Here is a 17088-nt window from a genome sequence, read left to right on the forward strand (position 1 = left end):
CCAGGTCGGCAGACACTTGTGCTTCGAAGGTTCCATCGGGACCGTGTCGGGGCAGCTAAAGATCCCTACAAGGAAAACTTGGTCCAAACTGGAAGGGCCATACAAGATCTCGTCTTGGCGGAGAAAAGGAACCTATCATCTCGAAACCATGGACGGACGGAGTCTGCAACACCCGTGGACTGAGCACCTACGGAGGTACTACCAGTAGATGCGGCAAGAAGAGACATCCGCCCGCCACAACCATTCCAGCTTATATCTAAAGTTTTTTAGTAGTTTTTATTTTCTGAAGAACAATTTTTACTTTTCAATGTTTTACTTTGAAACAAACCTCTCTACTAGTGCCTTTTTGAGCCCAAAGGGGGCAGGCACCATTTTCCTATAAGACCTCTTTCAGATAGCAAGATGTATTCTGCCTAAACTGTTTTATATCACAATCCCGAAGACCGTCCACCATATGGACGGACCATCCCAAGAGGATGGAAGCTTAAGTCCACATAGTGGACGAATCAGTAAAACCGTCCACCAAATGGACGGACCATCCCAAGAGGATGGAAACTTAAGTCCATATAGTGGACGAATCAGAGTAAAACCGTCCACCAAATGGACGGACCATCCAAGAGGATGGAAACTTAAGTCCATATAGTGGACGAATCAGTAAAACCGTCCACCAAATGGACGGACCATCCCAAGAGGATGGAACTTAAGTCCACATAGTGGAACGAATCAGTAAAACCGTCCACCAAATGGACGGACCATCCAAGAGGATGGAAACTTAAGTCCACATAGTGGACGAACCAGTAATGACCGTCCACCAAATGGACGAACCATCCCAAGAGGATGGAAGCTTAAGTCCACATAGTGGACGAATCAGTAAAACCGTCCACCAAATGGACGGACCATCCCAATAGGATGGAAACTTAAAGTCCATATAGTGGACGATCAGTAAGACCGTCCACCAAATGGACGGACCATCCCAAGAGGATGGAAACTAAGTCCATACAATGGACGAACCAGTAAAACCGTCCACCAAATGGACGGACCATCCAAGAGGATGGAAACTTAAGTCCACATAGTGGACGAATCAGTAAAACCGTCCATCAAAATGGACGGACCATCCCAAGAGGATGGAAACTTTAAGTCCATATAGTGGACGATCAGTAAGACCGTCCACAAATGGACAGACCATCCCAAGAGGATGGAAACCTAAGTCCATACAATGGACGAACCAGTAAACCGTCCACCAAATGGACGGACCATCCAAGAGATGGAAACTTAAGTCCATATAGTGGACGAACCAGTATGACCGTCCACCAATGGACGGACCATCCCAAGAGGATGAAAACTGAAGTCCATACAACAAGACGGACCCAGTACGTCGTCCGTAAGAGGGCAGGCAACCCAAATAGACGGTTCAACAAACAAGTACCTAACGTGAGGATTTAATTGTGCCTAATGGGCATGTTTAATGTACGGTCCACCTAACGGATGGATTCAGATTATGCAAACGGACATTTTCGAACCGTCCAAAAACAAGTCATACAAATCATCCCAAAAGATGACGGCCTTTCTAACTAAGCAAGTAACAAAGAAAAGTACCACAGTGGGCAGGACGGAGCTCACTTGAGCATGAAAAGGCGTTGAAAATAAAAATGCATCCCACAGAGATAAAATAGAAGAGTCAACGGACCCATTATATCATAAGCATGCTGAACGGTCAGTGTATAAATAAACCCCGTAAACATGACGGGTGCTATAAATTGTTCCACACTTACAAAAAAAAAAAAAAAAAAAACTAAGTTATTACAAATAGAGCTGTTATAATCAAGCTCCGTCTTCTTCTACACCTGGACGGTCCCCAGCATCCTCGGCCTTGCTATCCACAGCGGTATGATCCAAGGGAGCTTCACGGACGACGCCACCCTCGTCAAAAAGAGCGTCGGTATCCTCCGTCTGAGCAGGCTGGGCAGTGGACGGCTCCGGGCAGAAACGGAGACGGCAGACAAGTCCAGATCAGGATACAACCTCCTCACCTGACGGAGGGCATCGTCGAACCCGTCAGTATAGACTACACTCAGCTCCGTGATGACCTCATTGGAGTCACGGTACTCTCGTACGGCTTCCTCCTTGGCATGACGGACCTCGTTGTCCTTTTCCACTAAGGTTGTCTTCAGGCTTTCCACCATCTGAACGGCCTCATCCCGAGCCGTCTCAGCCATCCCCAGCTTTTTCTCATGGGTGATCTTCCAGGCCTTCAGGTCGAGCAGGTCCCCCTCCGTCATCTTGGCCTTTTCACGGAGTCGGCCAATGTAGTCTCTTGGTTGAGGCACCGTCCCATGAGGCCCTTCGACATGATCATAGCCTGAAGACGACATAAATTAGTTAACAAAACATAAAACAAAAATGGATGAACGGATGGAACAATTGTACGATCATTACCTGGGCAATGCTGAAGAGGGCCGTCTCTCCCATCGCCTCCGTCGAGTGGTTCCCAAGATCCTCGTAGTCATCGGTCGTGATGATCGACGACATCCTTTCCAAGGCATACTTGGAATCTTCGCGGAGCAGGACGGGTGGTTTCTTCTGCTCGCCTGGCTGACCTATCATCACCCCTTACCTACACCATGCTTAGACGGAGGGCTGACTTGCTCCCCTCAGCCATCAGGCAAGGACTGGGTCCAAAGGAACCTTAGGCTGCTTAGACGGACCGTCATTCTTCATAGGCAGTTTCCGTTTTAGAGAGGGCTTGCTAGAGCCCGTCCCCATGGCGTCCGTCCCTGTTTTTTGTTTTTCGCGGCTTGAAGTCTTTGGCCGCTCGTCTCTTGGCATCCTCCATCTCTGAAAAAGGATGACGGATTAGGGAACAATAATAAAAAAAAAGGGGGTGAAGTGAAAATGGCGAAAGGTGGACGGACTTACGCAGACGGGTAGTTTTCTCGTACTTTAAGGCCGCCGGGGTGGGTTCAGGACCGTCGCAATACCAATGAATAGTATTGAGGTTGACGAGCTTGGCCCACGTCCTCTCCTCTGGTGTTGTCTTGTTAAAAATCTTTTCAAGGAAACTAAATTCCTCGAGTGTAACTTGGGACGCCGTCGAACTGCAAAATAGAAGACGGAGGTTAGAAACATTACAATTTACAGAATGAACGGAGTGGTTCACAACGGACCATACCAGATGAGTTTAAAATGCCCCAAACTGTGTCGACGGGCATGAAGTCCGTCTCCCCTGCATGACTCATCCAGTCGTCTCCTTCCATGAAGAAGTAACGACTCTTCCAGTCCCTGTTTGAGTCCGGGGTCTCGTAGATGACTTTCAGAACGGGACTCCTAGGGACGAAGCTATACATGCCCCTTGACTTATCTATTTCGTCTGGACGGTAGCAATGAAGGAACTCTCTTACTGTGAGCCTCCTCGCTCCGTCCGTCATGGCTCCGTATAGGACCTCCATGGCAATAAAGACCCTCCAGGCGTTGGGGGACACCTGGCTGACGGATATGCCTAGGTAACTTAAGAGTTCGCGATGTAGTGAACTCAATGGGAACCGCAACCCAGCCTTTAATACCGGCTCGTACACGCCCACTCCGTCCACCCTTCGTAATAACACTTCTCCGACTTGTAAGGAAGACGGAGTGGGATGTTGTCAGGAATTTGGTAGCGGTCCCTTATAGTGCTGAAGTGATTCTCCTTGATGGTCGACGTAAAAGCGTGGACCGTCCACTCTGGGGGCAAGATAAACTTCCTAAGTCCATCTACCCCTACGACGGACCCCACTACTTGTTCTTCGTCATCTGGAACCTCCTGGGCTTCAATCATCTCCAGGCCCTCATATGTTGAGGACGAGGAAGATGACGACGACTACTCTCGCTCGAGACGTCGTGGTCTTTAGGACCTGACGGATATATCCCCTCGTAGTCCGCCCCGTCGGGAACGACCGACTGGTTACTTGACGCACTAGACATTTCCTACATATAATTAAAGAACCTAAGACTCTGACGGGTTGGAGATAACGACGGACTCATTAAAGTGCAAATAAAAGAAAAAAGGAAGACGGATATGAAATAACTCACCAGGAGCTTGTGGTAGGATGCGACGACTGACGGATGCCTGAGTGAACGGGTTGAGCTCTGACAGACGTGACGGACTCGCTCTGACAAATCTCTTCCAGCAACAAGTGGAGAAATGAGAGGTGGAGGCCTAATATTTATACTGGGAGTGCACGGAAGACGAAGCGACGCCTCGTTCCAAAACAACAGCCACTAGCAGATTGACATTTGGCGCAACGCATTAATGAAGCCAGCTCCTGACTCAGCATTGTACGGATGAGAACTTACAGACAGGCTACCGAGTTTTGAATCCGTCACCCCATGGGTCCGATCATATGTGCTGACGGACCCATCGGGTGAGGGGGCAGCTGAAAAGGGAAAAAATATCCTTTAAAGCCCAAATAGACGGGTTCATTATTTGCACGGGCCCTATGTGGACGGACCCGATATGATTGGGCCGGACATGGACGGGCTGTTTTTATGATGGGCTAGTTATCCATGGGCCTGCTGAGCCCCTAAGGAGGGATATTCTGACCCATTCTCGTAAGAGCCCCAAATAGAGTCCTTGCGCTAGTAGGACTTCGGAAATCTTGTCTACTTGGTAAAAATCTTCCGTATAAGGAGGAGACTTGTTCATCACGTTTTGGACTCCACAAGAAGAGTCCTATAAGGAAAAGACTTCCGCACCAAGGAAGGGATGTCAATCTCAAGCCACTATAAAAACCCCAATACCCTCATAAACCAAGGTACGCATAATTGACCCTCTCTAGCACTCTAGAGTTGTGAGCATACTTTCTAACTTGACCTTCGGAGGGTATTTGGCCGGCACCACGCCGGTGCTCTGTGTTAGGTCCTCTTTTCTCTGTGCAGGTGTCGTTTCGAGGGTACGAGCATTGTGCAATTCACTGTTGATTTTTTCGGCATCATCAGATTGTTTTTTGTTTGAATCCAAATTAAAAATAATGCTTCTGTCAGGAACTCAAAGTGACTCAAAATTTGAGTGTTTCTGCATCATCACTTGTCTCTTGCAATTCTAAGTCCTTGCTGGCAAGATGCCTGACAAATTTTCTTATGGCAAATTTGCTATTGGTTTTTTGCAGTCGACAAGCAAAATCTAGTAAAACCTTACTCATCTGCTGTATTGGCTTCTTAGGGCATATATGAATGTCAAATGGAATCAATTGGGATGAGCTAGAAGTTAGGTTCTTAGATAAGTCAGTTTCAAATGGAATCATGTATTAAAAAGATTCATATAAAACCTCTATATGAATCTTTTATTGGCATGTGTCATAATTTTTATTACTATTCAGATTTTCCTTGCCATCATACAATTGCAAATAAGTACACTTCGTAATTCTATGGATCGACAAGTGCAAACCAATGAGGATTTTTAAATGAAAAAAAAAAAAAGTAATTATGGCGTCCAGCATGCAAGAGTTACGATCACTAGTGGAGGGAGGGGAGCAGAGAGGGGCCATGGGCCCCTAGGTTTTGAAAAAACCCCTCCTCCTCCTTGTAATTTCTATAAAAAAAATAAAAATTTTATATTAGTTTTTATACACTGGCCCCTCCTAAGAAAATAGTCTGGTTTCGTCACTGTTTTGATCCATTTGTTTTCGTGGTGTTCTTACTTCATGTATACTTGTTTGTCTAAAATTCATTGGTGTAGAAGATAGGGTGAAAAAAAACATACCTATCATGTTAGTAAGTCGAATTTTGTATAATACATTTTTTTTTATTATGAAACTAAATCCACAAGCTAGATTATTTGCTCAAATTCTTAAACATTACTATAATAATTTTTAAAAAAAATGAGCCAAAGTTAACTGGTACAGTGGTACTTGTGTGAATCCTAAAATTTATGTTAATAAATGCTTTGTCAGAAATAATTTTTTCCTTAAAAATTTGAGCGACGTGAGTTTGTGCTAAGATTGTCACGCCCTAACTCCCAACTAGAAAAATATTGTCCAAGGCATACGGCTAGGGGTGTGTAACAACCCACTCAATATGCCTAAACCGCCAACCCGTTTTGATCCACACCGCCATATTATATTTCTTTCCAAGCAGGTTGGGCAGGTTCAATTAATAAAGTAGCAGGGTGGGTTGGGTGGCCGGTTGAGTTTTTTATTTATTTATTTATTTATATATATATACGCAAAGACCTAATTTTATCCAGATACATGTCTCATATTAAATTTAATTTTTTTATTAACTTTATAAATTTACATATGTTAATATGGAAAATGTGATACTTTTTCAACATATTCGTAACTAGTAAGCATACATAATGATATACTTATGCCTAAAAGCTTGATTTTTTTTTTTTGGAGAAAAAGAAAAATACTCAATGATAAAAATAATATTTGAATTTTAGAATATAACACATAACTAAAACTAACTCGCATAACCTACCCAATTTGGCAAGTTAAAAAAAAAAAAATTCCCCCTCAACCTATCCAATCCAACTCGCGCACACCTTACATACAGCCTTGTGGGAAAATGCCTTTTACAGTTTTCCTTACCAATTTTGTTTTTCCTCATGTGACATACAACCTTGTGGAAAAAAGCCTCTTATTAGTTAGAGTCGAAGGTAATTTCATATAAGGTGCATAACCTCTTCTTAACTAGGTGATGTGGAACTTAGCCAAGATTTGGTTTTCCCGTAACTCACCCCTTTAATTCCGAATTGGAAATATATTATTGGCTTTGGCCGCACAAGCTGCACGGTTTTACTCTTCCTAATGTGACAAAGAACTTTGTGGGAAAATGTCTTATACCAATTAGAGTCCAAGATATTCCATATAAAGCCTATGACCTCAATATCAATGTGGGATTAAGCCAAGATTTGGTTATCTCTTATCTCACTTCACTTAAAGAGGTTTTTTTTTTAGCTTTTTTATTTATTTATTAAGTTTTCACAAAAATTCTAATAGAAAGTTTAAATATAGAATAAAATATATATTAAAATAATTACATCCAAAATTAAAAAATCTTAAAAATTTACATGATACATTATTGTGATATCGAAAAAAAAAAAATTTTCTATTCTTAAATGGTATTTACTATTTATTGGAGTAGAGGAGCCATTTTGACAAAAAACCTTTCTAAAACATAAATATATTTTTGGTAACGAATGCGTAGTTACCTACCAAAGAGAAAAATGAATTTAATTGAGTAATTGTGCAGCACAGCACCTGTCATCGAATTTAGACACCAAAAAACGTTTGTTACAAAACTAACGGTGTCGGTGATCCCCAATTATCTCCGATAAAGCAAGCTACAAACAAATCAGGTACGGCCAAACACCTCTCTCTCTCTCCAACGTATACGTATATAACTCCCAAGCTCAGACGAAAAGCTTTCCAAAAGCTTTTTCTCTCATTTCGATTCATTTCTCTTTCTGCTCTGATTTTTTAATTTTTTGGATTCGGTTCATCAGAATCCGATTTGAGAACGGTCGGATCGGACCCGAATGGCGGCGTCGAGGCGGCTACGGGATTTGCAATCGCAAGCGGGGAACAAGGTCTGCGTGGACTGTTCGCAGAAGAATCCGCAATGGGCGTCGGTGTCGTACGGCGTGTTCATGTGCCTAGAGTGCTCCGGCAAGCACCGCGGCCTCGGCGTCCACATCTCCTTCGTCCGATCCGTCACCATGGACTCCTGGTCCGAGATCCAGATCAAGAAAATGGAGTCCGGCGGCAACGAGAAGCTTAACTCGTTCTTCGCGCAGTACGGGATCGCTAAAGAGACCGATATCGTGACCAAGTACAACACCAACGCCGCCAGCGTTTACAGGGACCGAATCCAGGCCCTGGCCGAAGGGAAACCCTGGCGGGACCCGCCGGTCGTGAAGGAGAGCACCGGATTCGGCAAATCGAAGCCTCCGTTGAGCGGCGGCAGGAACGGTAGTTATGGGAGCAATGGAGGCGGAGGCGGAGGCGGAGGAGGAGGAGGAGGGTGGGATAGTTGGGATACCGACGATGGATTCAGATCTTCTAGCGATATGAGGAGAAACCAGTCGACGGGCGATGTTAGAGGCGCCGGAGGCACGGGCGGTGGGCCCGTGAGATCGAAATCGACCGAGGACATCTACACGCGGGCGCAGTTGGAGGCGTCGGCGGCCAATAAGGAGAGTTTCTTTGCGCGAAAGCGGGCCGAGAACGAGTCCCGCCCCGACGGGCTTCCGCCGTCGCAAGGCGGCAAGTATGTCGGGTTTGGATCCACACCTCCGCCTTCTTCCCAGAGGAATGATGCTCAGGGAGATGTCTTTTCCGTTGTTTCTCAGGTTTCATGTTTTTTTTTTTTTTTTTTTTTGCCGTTGAATGTGTTGTTGTTTCTATTGGTGCTGAATGATTTGAATTGATCTAATATGTTATGCTATTTTTTGATTTCGTTGTAGGGATTTGGTAAGCTATCTTTGGCTGCTGCTGCTGCGGCGCAGTCGGCGGCCACTGTTGTCCAAGCTGGTACAAAAGAGATCTCTACTAAGGTATTTGGAATTGCTTCTGTTGATAATTTGATATGATCATTTATCTGTTTTCATGTCAGGGCGCATTCATTCCATGTTCTTAGTTTGTGATCTCTAATCTTGATGTTTAGGATTAATAGTAATACACATAATGATTTAGGATTGTAAGGCATCCTTTCAGCGAATTAAAATTAGAAAGAAGTAAGAACTATGAAATCTAAAGAAAATATTTTGTTTTTTGGCTGATAAATTACAGATTTTTTTGAAACAGGGGGGGTGTAAAGCGCATATACATAAGAAGTGCACAATGACCCACAATTAAACTAGGAAGTTACAATGATTAATCAAATCCAATAAATGTCAATAAAAATAATCCTGACCCTGCCATCCATTCTAGCAAAGCTTTTATTTTTATTTTTTATATCTTTTTGAATGGACATTATAACAAATATATGAAGAATGGTAATTTCAAATCTAAAATGGTCCTTGTTTTTTCCCCAATGCTTCTTGCATTCCTTTCTCTCTGTATGCACCACATCTAACAATGAGGAATTGCCTTCCAAAATAGAATTGCAATGTATACTTCCCAAACCTCACTGCCGGTCCAATAGAGAACATAATTAATGCTTTTTAATTGTGTTCCCATTCAGCTCTACATTGTTGAAAGTACAAAACTGTACCTCTTCTGCTAAATGTGCACATAATGCAAACAGAAACATCCCCCCCCCCTCCCCACCCCCCAAAACAAAAAACCCACAAAAAAAATCACCCTTTCCAGCAGCATGCCTTCTCACCTTTTCTCATACTTTGAGACATAACCCAATGCACTTCAAATGAGTTAAGGCAATTAATCACAATCGACTAGCGACATCACAAGGTAAACAAAATACACTATCTGTAAAGAATTACATATGTTGTCTCTTTTTGAGGATCTAAAATTTCCATCTACATGGAGCTGCATCATCAGTTAAGACTTCAAAAATTAATACTATTACACTTACTTTGATGGCAATATTTTCCAATTTTTAGTATCTCCAACAAACTACTAATTGCAGTAATGTCCCCTCTAAATTAATGATATGATTCAAATTGCTGCCTCTGACCATTTAGTCTAATGTAACGGAGATTGAAGGAAATTACCAATTTGCATTTTATCTTGCAGTTTTGATCTTGATTATTGGGAAGGATCTTGTTAATTAGGATATCCGAGTAAATTAGGGTCAAAAGGAGAGAGATTGAAGAGGAGGGATCAAGTGAGGTGAACCAAAGAACAGTGCAACTACTCAATTGTAGATGACAACCTAAGATAATTGTAAAGTTTTATAGATATCGCACTGCCATGGTGCCCATGTCAATTTACAAAAGAGTTTGATGTATGAATAGGTTTTCTCTTATAGTAACAAGCCTGTAAGTAGGGCATAATCATGTGTAAGTGTTAAGAATCTTCCCCCATTCTGCCATCCAAGCAAAGAAAGAGACCCTCTAAGGGGCCTTAACAGTTAACACACCAGATACTCTTCCAAGGAGAAAGGCACTGCACAATTCACCCGAAGTGCATTGTAGTTGGAATGGACAGTAAAAACACCCCTCCCCTGCAGCCTCTAACTCAGTCTATCATAATCCTCTAACCTAGGGGTGTTAGATTGAAGAAATTAAGGAAAGTACTTGCAGAGTCCAACTCCTAACTTATCCAAAAAAAAAAAAGAGTCCAACTCCCAATCATTGAAAGCTCTTTGAAAACTGACATTCCAACTTCTTTTTGTCTCCCCTTCTACACTATAAATAAATTGATGCAGGGAAAGTAACTCTTATAACATATAACAGGTGAAGTATATGTACCTCTAATGAGATGTCTTTCAATTTCACCGACGTCATGTGGACACAGCCCTCTAATTTGTTTTCCTATACAATGAATCATGGAATTTTTTTTTTCTTTCCAAAACACATCTGTTACCAATGAACAAACTTATTTGACTTGTTATAGCTAGTATACTTAAATTTGGGTTACTGAACTGGAAGATAAAGCCATTTAGTGTTTGTCCTGTAGCTGAACGACGAGATCTGCCATAAACAAGTCATTTTAGCCTTCTTATATTTGACACTGTTGCCATGATGGCGTCCATTCTTGGCGACACCAAATGTCCCAGGCACTTAAGATCACATGATCAATCCTTATTTGGTCAGTCTTTCTTATCAGATTAATAAGAGAGGGTATGAGGGAGGGGATTTGGGAATCTTGACTAAATAAGAGTTTTTGATGGGTGACTCGAAGGGACTGAGTATGAAGAGAATTGGGGTTGATTTGGATGACATTTGCCAAGAGTTGTGCACACCTGAAGTTGGTTGTTACTAATATTAGTGGTGGAACAACACTAAAATTGTGACTTGGCAATGATGGTGGTTGTGTTACTTTGGTAATGACAGTGAAATAGGCTGCCAGGGGATTAGCTAACCCTATATTTGTATAAAGGGAGATGTGGGGAAGATGAGAGGAGAGGGCAAGATGGCCAGAATGGCAACTGAATTTTAGTATATTCTAGCCAGTTTCTCCTCTACTTTTCTCTTTTCTTCCTCCATCTCTCTCCATTCCAAACATACCATGAAGGTTAAGAGTGGGGAACTACATTTGATGTGGAATTGACAATAATTGTGATTGTAATTTAATATTTTCTTGGGGATTGAACTAGTAGTGAAAGTGGTAGATCTTTGGTCGCTGGTTGATGGAAGTTATGGTACCACCTTTTTTTGGGTGTTGGCTATTTAGTAGTTAGGCTTAGGGCACATTTGGTATGCTAAATAGGGATTACAACAAGAATTGCAATCTTTATTACTGGGAATAAAATGTGTTGTAATGGAATAACTAAACCTATTTATAAGTTTAGTTGTGAGTTGTAACATTAGAATAAAACTTAAGATTTATTTTAAGAAATATCTTACTCATATAATTATATTTCCTTAAAAATAATATTTTTTAAATTTGAGAGAGAGATGTGTAATTTTTTATGATTTTTTATTTTTATAATTGTTACATATGCAAAGTTTGTTTATTTGGAAATATATTAATTTTAGAAATTATTGCACCTACCAAAGAATAGTTATTACAATCCTTTTAGTTAGTCCTCATTTTGAAGAATAACTATTCATAAGGAATGACTCTTCCTTGTGGTAAAAACATTACCAAACTAAATAATAGTTAAAATAATTATTACATTACTGTATCTATTACAGTCTATCAAAAATGCAATTAGTAGCAAAAGACTAGGATGTAATATTGGTGATGTATAGGTAATTTACAGTTAAGTTGGTGGATTGATGGGAATTATATGGACCCTAATAGTATACGTTCCAATTTCATTTATTTTGAGTTCGGTTGATATTTAATATATTTTTAACTTGCACATTTATCTATCAAGCCTTTGTATGGATCCCAAAAACATGGTAAAATGGAAATTATGTTGGCATTTAAGTATATATTAATGTTTTTTTTCTTTTTTTCCCTCCTTATTGTGGTCATCAAGCATGCAAAAGAAATAAAATATACTATTTATTTGGTGTATCTTAAGCTTGTGTTTTGCAAGGTGAAGATATTCAGATTTGCATTTGTTGCGGACAACACACCTTATGGGATTTGGTTTCTTATGTAGTTGGATTAGTTTAGAATTTCATTTTGTTTTGAGTTCAGATAGGGATTAGTATTTTAGATTGTTATCAGTTGAGAGTTTTATGGACATGATCTTTTATTCTTGGAAGCTTTATAAAAAGGCTTCAGGTGGTTTTCTTTTAATTAGATGATTGATGAATAAAATTTCAGATTGGAGATTTTCCAAACTGTTTGGTGCTGATTCCTAAGTTTCTTGCTTGGTGTTGATTCCAGGCAACCCTAAGTGATTCTTAGGGTTATTTTTTAATTTTTGTTATTTTCATCTTCCTTTTGATATTATCCTTCATCAACTTGGTATCAAAGCTAAGTTTCGATCTTGGGACCCATGGTTTATGGACCCTTTACGCTTCCACACAATGTATAATCAATACTATGTTGCTTAATATGAGCACAGTTTTTTTGCTGCAGCTCTTAACCTTGTTTGTTATAGTTATTGCTTTATCTGCCTCCCCCACCCCCCCTTTTTACTATAGATTTTAAGGATGGACAATATATGAAATTAGACAAACAAGGTGCATGAAAAAACATTTATTACAGGTGAAGGATGGCGGTTATGATCACAAGGTAAATGAAACTGTAACTGTTGTCACTGCAAAGACATCAGAGATTGGACAGAAGACGTGGGGGATCATGAAGGGGGTCATGGCAATGGCTTCACAGAAGGTTGAAGAGTACACTAAAGAAGGCGTTAACTGGAAGACTGATAACTGGCAACGAAATGATAGTGAGACGAATGGATATTATCAAGAGTTTAAACAGGAGAACAAAGGATGGAATTCTTCACCTGGAGGAGGGCAGTCGTCATCAACTGGGCACAATTCTTACAGTTCAAGTTCTTGGGATGATTGGGACAGCAAAGACAATAGGAAGGAAGAATCAACAAAGGGGGCAGCATCTCATAACAGTGATGGTTGGGCTGGCTGGGATGATGTCAAAGATGATGGATTTGATAATTTTTACCAGAGTGCCTCAGATAAGAAAGCTGTTGGTCACAATGGGAAACCAGATTCAACTTGGACAGGGGGAGGATTTCTCTAAGGTTAAGGTTAGTACACAATGAAAACTCCTCTCTTATTTTTTCCCTTCATTTTTTTTAAAGGTTTTTGATGACTCGTTTGAAGGGGTTGTGTCTTTGAAAGTACTTTATGTATTTACAACAATCAACATGGGGGGAAAATTAGATAGCTTTATGTGAGAGTACTGAGAAACATTGTTTGTAGTGTTAATATTCAAAGTCATTCTGGACATGTGACAGTTATTTGTTCTTCAGTTTCATTCTTGTTGTCATCCATTTGTGCTTTATTTGAAACTAAACACATTCTTGTCTGGCCAGGTGGAATCATTTCACAATTTTACCAAATTCTCGGTTTACCCGTATACGGTGGACAAAAATTATAGTAGTGTTCAAACTAGTGACTGGTAAGGGAAATTCCAAAGATGATGAATATGAAAATTAGAATTCAGCTGATGGAAAGTCGGTTGTGATTGGGTCATATCCCATGTGGATAGGTGATATGCTTTTCCAAGGTTAGCATATTTCAGCAAGTCTCTTCTATTTTCTTTTTATGTTCTAAATCTTTTAAAAGTTTTATGTTATTTCTGGGGGACATCTTGTCTGTTCGAGAATAGTTTATATCTGTACAACTGTATTCAGGAAAGGGTAATTGCCCATTCAAAAGAGGACTGCTGTCTGTGTGTGAAGAAACATTATTTGTTGACTTGAAAGTCCAAAGTTGCTTTTGATTTGTAATGACTAATTGTTCCCTCAATATCTTTTGCTCTGTGTGTTTCATATTGAATTTTTGCAATAAGAAGACATTTTTCCTTTCAAAATTTCATGGAAATTGTACTGTGGTCGGTTCAGATCTTCAGAAAAATCCTGGTCTACCTTATTGGTACACTTTTTTTTGGGCTTGTTCTCAAATTGATGGGAGTTAAAGATAATTGCCAAGAAACAAACTTAAGCCGTATGAGAGGCCAACAGAAAAAGGTCAGGTTAAAAATGCTCATGCCCTAAAGGTTGTCACCAAAGAGCTTAGCTAAAAATTAACATTGAGCCATTCAGGGAGTCAGGGTTTTGGTCCTGCAGCACTCTAAAGGGGCTGGCGTAGAGGCACATCTCAATTATCTGCTGTGGGACATGGGTGAAAAAATGAATATGTGGCTTTAGGCAAGTCTTGGTGTGCGAATGGCACAACTTGTAGCATAGAAATGTGGGGACTAACTATTACATCCTTTAAAATGTTCTCATCAACTATGATGGCCAATAGTTTTTAAACTGTGTAACCTTGTTGCCATGCCAACTTAAGTTCTGATGCAGGACGTGTAGGAGAATAGATAAAAGAGTAAAAAAAACGTAAACAGAACAAATTCTAAGCTTCACCACCTAGAATTTGCCTAGAAATCTTAGGCATCACCGCCAAACAAAGAGGGGCTCATTACCAACTCATAAAATTCTTATTCAAAATACAGTCTTTCACCATTACAAGAGTCCTAGTTTTATCGGGTACAGGGATTTCATCAATAGTGGGGGAAGTTGCCGCACATCAAGCTGCAAGATTGCCACACATCAAGCTTGCTTTGAAAAACAAGTCAACAGTTTCAGCTAAGCATGCATTTACCATCCAGGCATGCTTCCAAATTAAAATAAAATAAAATAAAAAAAGCTTTTTGACTTTGGTGCTCCTTCCATCAAGTTCGCTTTCTCAATTCTTGCCCCCAGATGTGCCAGACTCCAATTCCTGTATTTCCCCTTCCATTTGGAGTCTGAATCAGTTCACGCAGGATTGGAATTTATAGAACTTCATTCAGGTGTCCTTATTCTTTCAAATCACACAAAACCATGAGCATTTATATATATATATATATATATTACAAGAACTACATTTAGAGCGTCCGTATTCTTTTTGGTCACACAGACGGTTCATTATTTGTGATTGAAGCATCAATTGTTGTTTCATGCTTGTCCTGGACCATCCTTGAAGTGGCAGTCTCATCTGCATTTGGTTTATCCTGTTGTATGACCAGGACTGAGGGCACAATGCCACAGTCCGATGAAGCTAAAATGTTTCCAATGGGCCCCAACTCAGCATGCTCGATCTGATTCGCTGACAACTCAGCCCCCATGCTTGATGAGAATTGTCCCTTTCCCACAATAACCAACTCATACTCCCTACTCTGGCCTAATTTTAACACCTCTTCCGTGATGTTGTCCACAACCTTTTCTTCGTGCTTAACTGATTGATTACGCCTCCATATGGCCATTGTAGTCTCATCTATCTCCTGGTCCATTCATTGGAAAAAAAGAACTTTAGTTTACTACACTGGAGCCCTCAATAAAGTCAAAAGAAAACTCTAAAATTAAGATATCACAAGGAACAAAAGGTCACCTTCTCTCTCTCATCGTTTATCGGGACAGTTGAGCTGCTATGACTCTGCTTCATACTCTCATCCTTAGCTTTTTCCAGAAACCTCAGAATGGTAAGACTAACTGCTGGATGTTCTGTCATCCTTCCTCCCAACTCTAGAGCCTCACGATCATCAGATCCGCCAAAGAACAAAATGCAAACTCTTTTCAGTGTTGGGGAACTGGGTTCTGCCTCCTGCTTTAACCCACCACCGAATCCACGGTCCACAAACACTGCCATTGAGCATGGTGCCCTCTTCAGCACACTCTGATTGACCATTCTCCAGCCATTGTTTACGTTCTCCATAGCCTCTTCACCCTCTCCTCTCCAATGTTTGTGGAAAGGCAATACGATCATCGCCACCCTTTTCTCCTGTGCTATGTGGCAAATGTCCTCTTGCATCGTGGACAATGCCGAGATGGCTATTGAGTGACGGATATTGACGCGGTTGACTTGGCCGTAGGCCTCAAAGGCGGCAGCAATTTGGTCTGGTGTTGCACTTGCACCTCTGCAGAAGCGGTTTATGAAGGGAAAACCGTTCTTTCTAGCACGTTGAACCATCATGATGGAGGATGAGCGATCAGTCAGTTCAACAAGGTGCATGACATAGAGTTTGAGTGGGGATCTTTTGGGGTTACGAATTGACTCCACGAGATTGATGAGTGAGGGAACATTCTCAGGTCCATGGACACAAGCAAGGACTCTTAGCTCATCTTGTGAGTTCTCTGTGAGGGGCAATTGTCGCTGGAGTCGGCGACTGGTTTGAGAATAAATTCCACGCAAGGGTTTGTATATTGCCAAGACTGTTGGAGTTGTCATGAATGTGGTAAATAGTGCCATGAGGACTAATATAGCAAAAATCTCGTCATTTAGAACCTGTGGAGCAATTATAAGATTTAACACACCGATGGTAAGTTATTGGCAAAAGATTAAAAAAAAAACCATTGAAAATCATTATAAGGACAGTGGCTTATGAACCCTGCAATCATCAATTGATAAGGTTTTGTACTTGAATAGTTCTTAATAGATAGATTTTTTTTTTTTGGTTAAAAAAAATTATAAATTCTAATGATAATAGACCAGATTTTTTTTTTTTTTAATCATTGTTATTATTACATATAGGCATCCATTTCGGCTATCCATCTGGTGTTGTGGTCTCGGTTTAAGGTGAACCTACCTATTTGTTATAGTAGTCACCGGTCTTCTTTGTACAATCAAACCATTTTAGCAGAGATATTTGCCACTTGGGACAAAAGCAGGGGGATAGGAAATACAGAATTCAAATTTTCAACATGCTATATACTTCTTTTTGATAAACATATTCTATACTTCTACGCTTACGGAAAAAATTACATTTATATGGCAAAGTTACACAGAAAAAAAAAGTCGATAATTATAAAACAAAGTTACACAGAAAATAGAAAGAAAAAAAAAAGTCAATAATTATAAAACATGACACTGAAGTATGAAGAGTACATTAATTGAATTGGGGGATTGTTAGTAATATTTTT

At 40.6% G+C, this 17088-nt stretch overlaps 2 protein-coding genes across 2 annotated transcripts; one reads left to right on the top strand and one right to left on the bottom strand.

Annotated features, from left to right (window-relative positions):
- The first annotated feature begins 7172 nt into the window (after positions 1–7172).
- Positions 7173–13939, top strand: LOC112017281 (probable ADP-ribosylation factor GTPase-activating protein AGD6). Its single transcript, XM_065768843.1, has 5 exons — positions 7173–7333; positions 7481–8326; positions 8441–8530; positions 12708–13215; positions 13504–13939. Exons 2-4 carry the CDS (start codon positions 7514–7516, stop codon positions 13206–13208), a joined length of 1404 nt encoding a protein of 467 aa, XP_065624915.1. The 5' UTR covers positions 7173–7333; positions 7481–7513; the 3' UTR covers positions 13209–13215; positions 13504–13939.
- Positions 13940–14605: 666 nt separating this feature from the next.
- LOC136065529 (cation/H(+) antiporter 20-like) lies at positions 14606–16530 on the bottom strand. The gene is made up of 2 exons (XM_065768844.1): positions 15560–16530; positions 14606–15452 (listed from the first exon to the last, which is right to left on the bottom strand). Exons 1-2 carry the CDS (start codon positions 16415–16417, stop codon positions 15081–15083), a joined length of 1230 nt encoding a protein of 409 aa, XP_065624916.1. The 5' UTR covers positions 16418–16530; the 3' UTR covers positions 14606–15080.
- Positions 16531–17088: the final 558 nt, after the last annotated feature.

This window comes from Quercus suber, unplaced genomic scaffold, assembly GCF_002906115.3.
Source record: "Quercus suber isolate HL8 unplaced genomic scaffold, Cork oak 2.0 scaffold_1005, whole genome shotgun sequence".
Classification (NCBI taxonomy): domain Eukaryota; kingdom Viridiplantae; phylum Streptophyta; class Magnoliopsida; order Fagales; family Fagaceae; genus Quercus; species Quercus suber.

What these genes read in the sequence shown, in the direction of transcription:
- LOC112017281 (XM_065768843.1), top strand. Translation starts at nt 7,514, where the DNA reads ATGGCGGCGTCGAGGCGGCTACGGGATTTGCAATCGCAAGCGGGGAAC. An exon ending in TCTTTTCCGTTGTTTCTCAG is followed by an intron (nt 8,327 to 8,440) that starts GTTTCATGTTTT and finishes ATTTCGTTGTAG; the next exon opens with GGATTTGGTAAGCTATCTTT. An exon ending in CAAAAGAGATCTCTACTAAG is followed by an intron (nt 8,531 to 12,707) that starts GTATTTGGAATT and finishes CATTTATTACAG; the next exon opens with GTGAAGGATGGCGGTTATGA.
- LOC136065529 (XM_065768844.1), bottom strand. Translation starts at nt 16,417, where the DNA reads ATGGCACTATTTACCACATTCATGACAACTCCAACAGTCTTGGCAATA. An exon ending in TAAACGATGAGAGAGAGAAG is followed by an intron (nt 15,453 to 15,559) that starts GTGACCTTTTGT and finishes TGAATGGACCAG; the next exon opens with GAGATAGATGAGACTACAAT.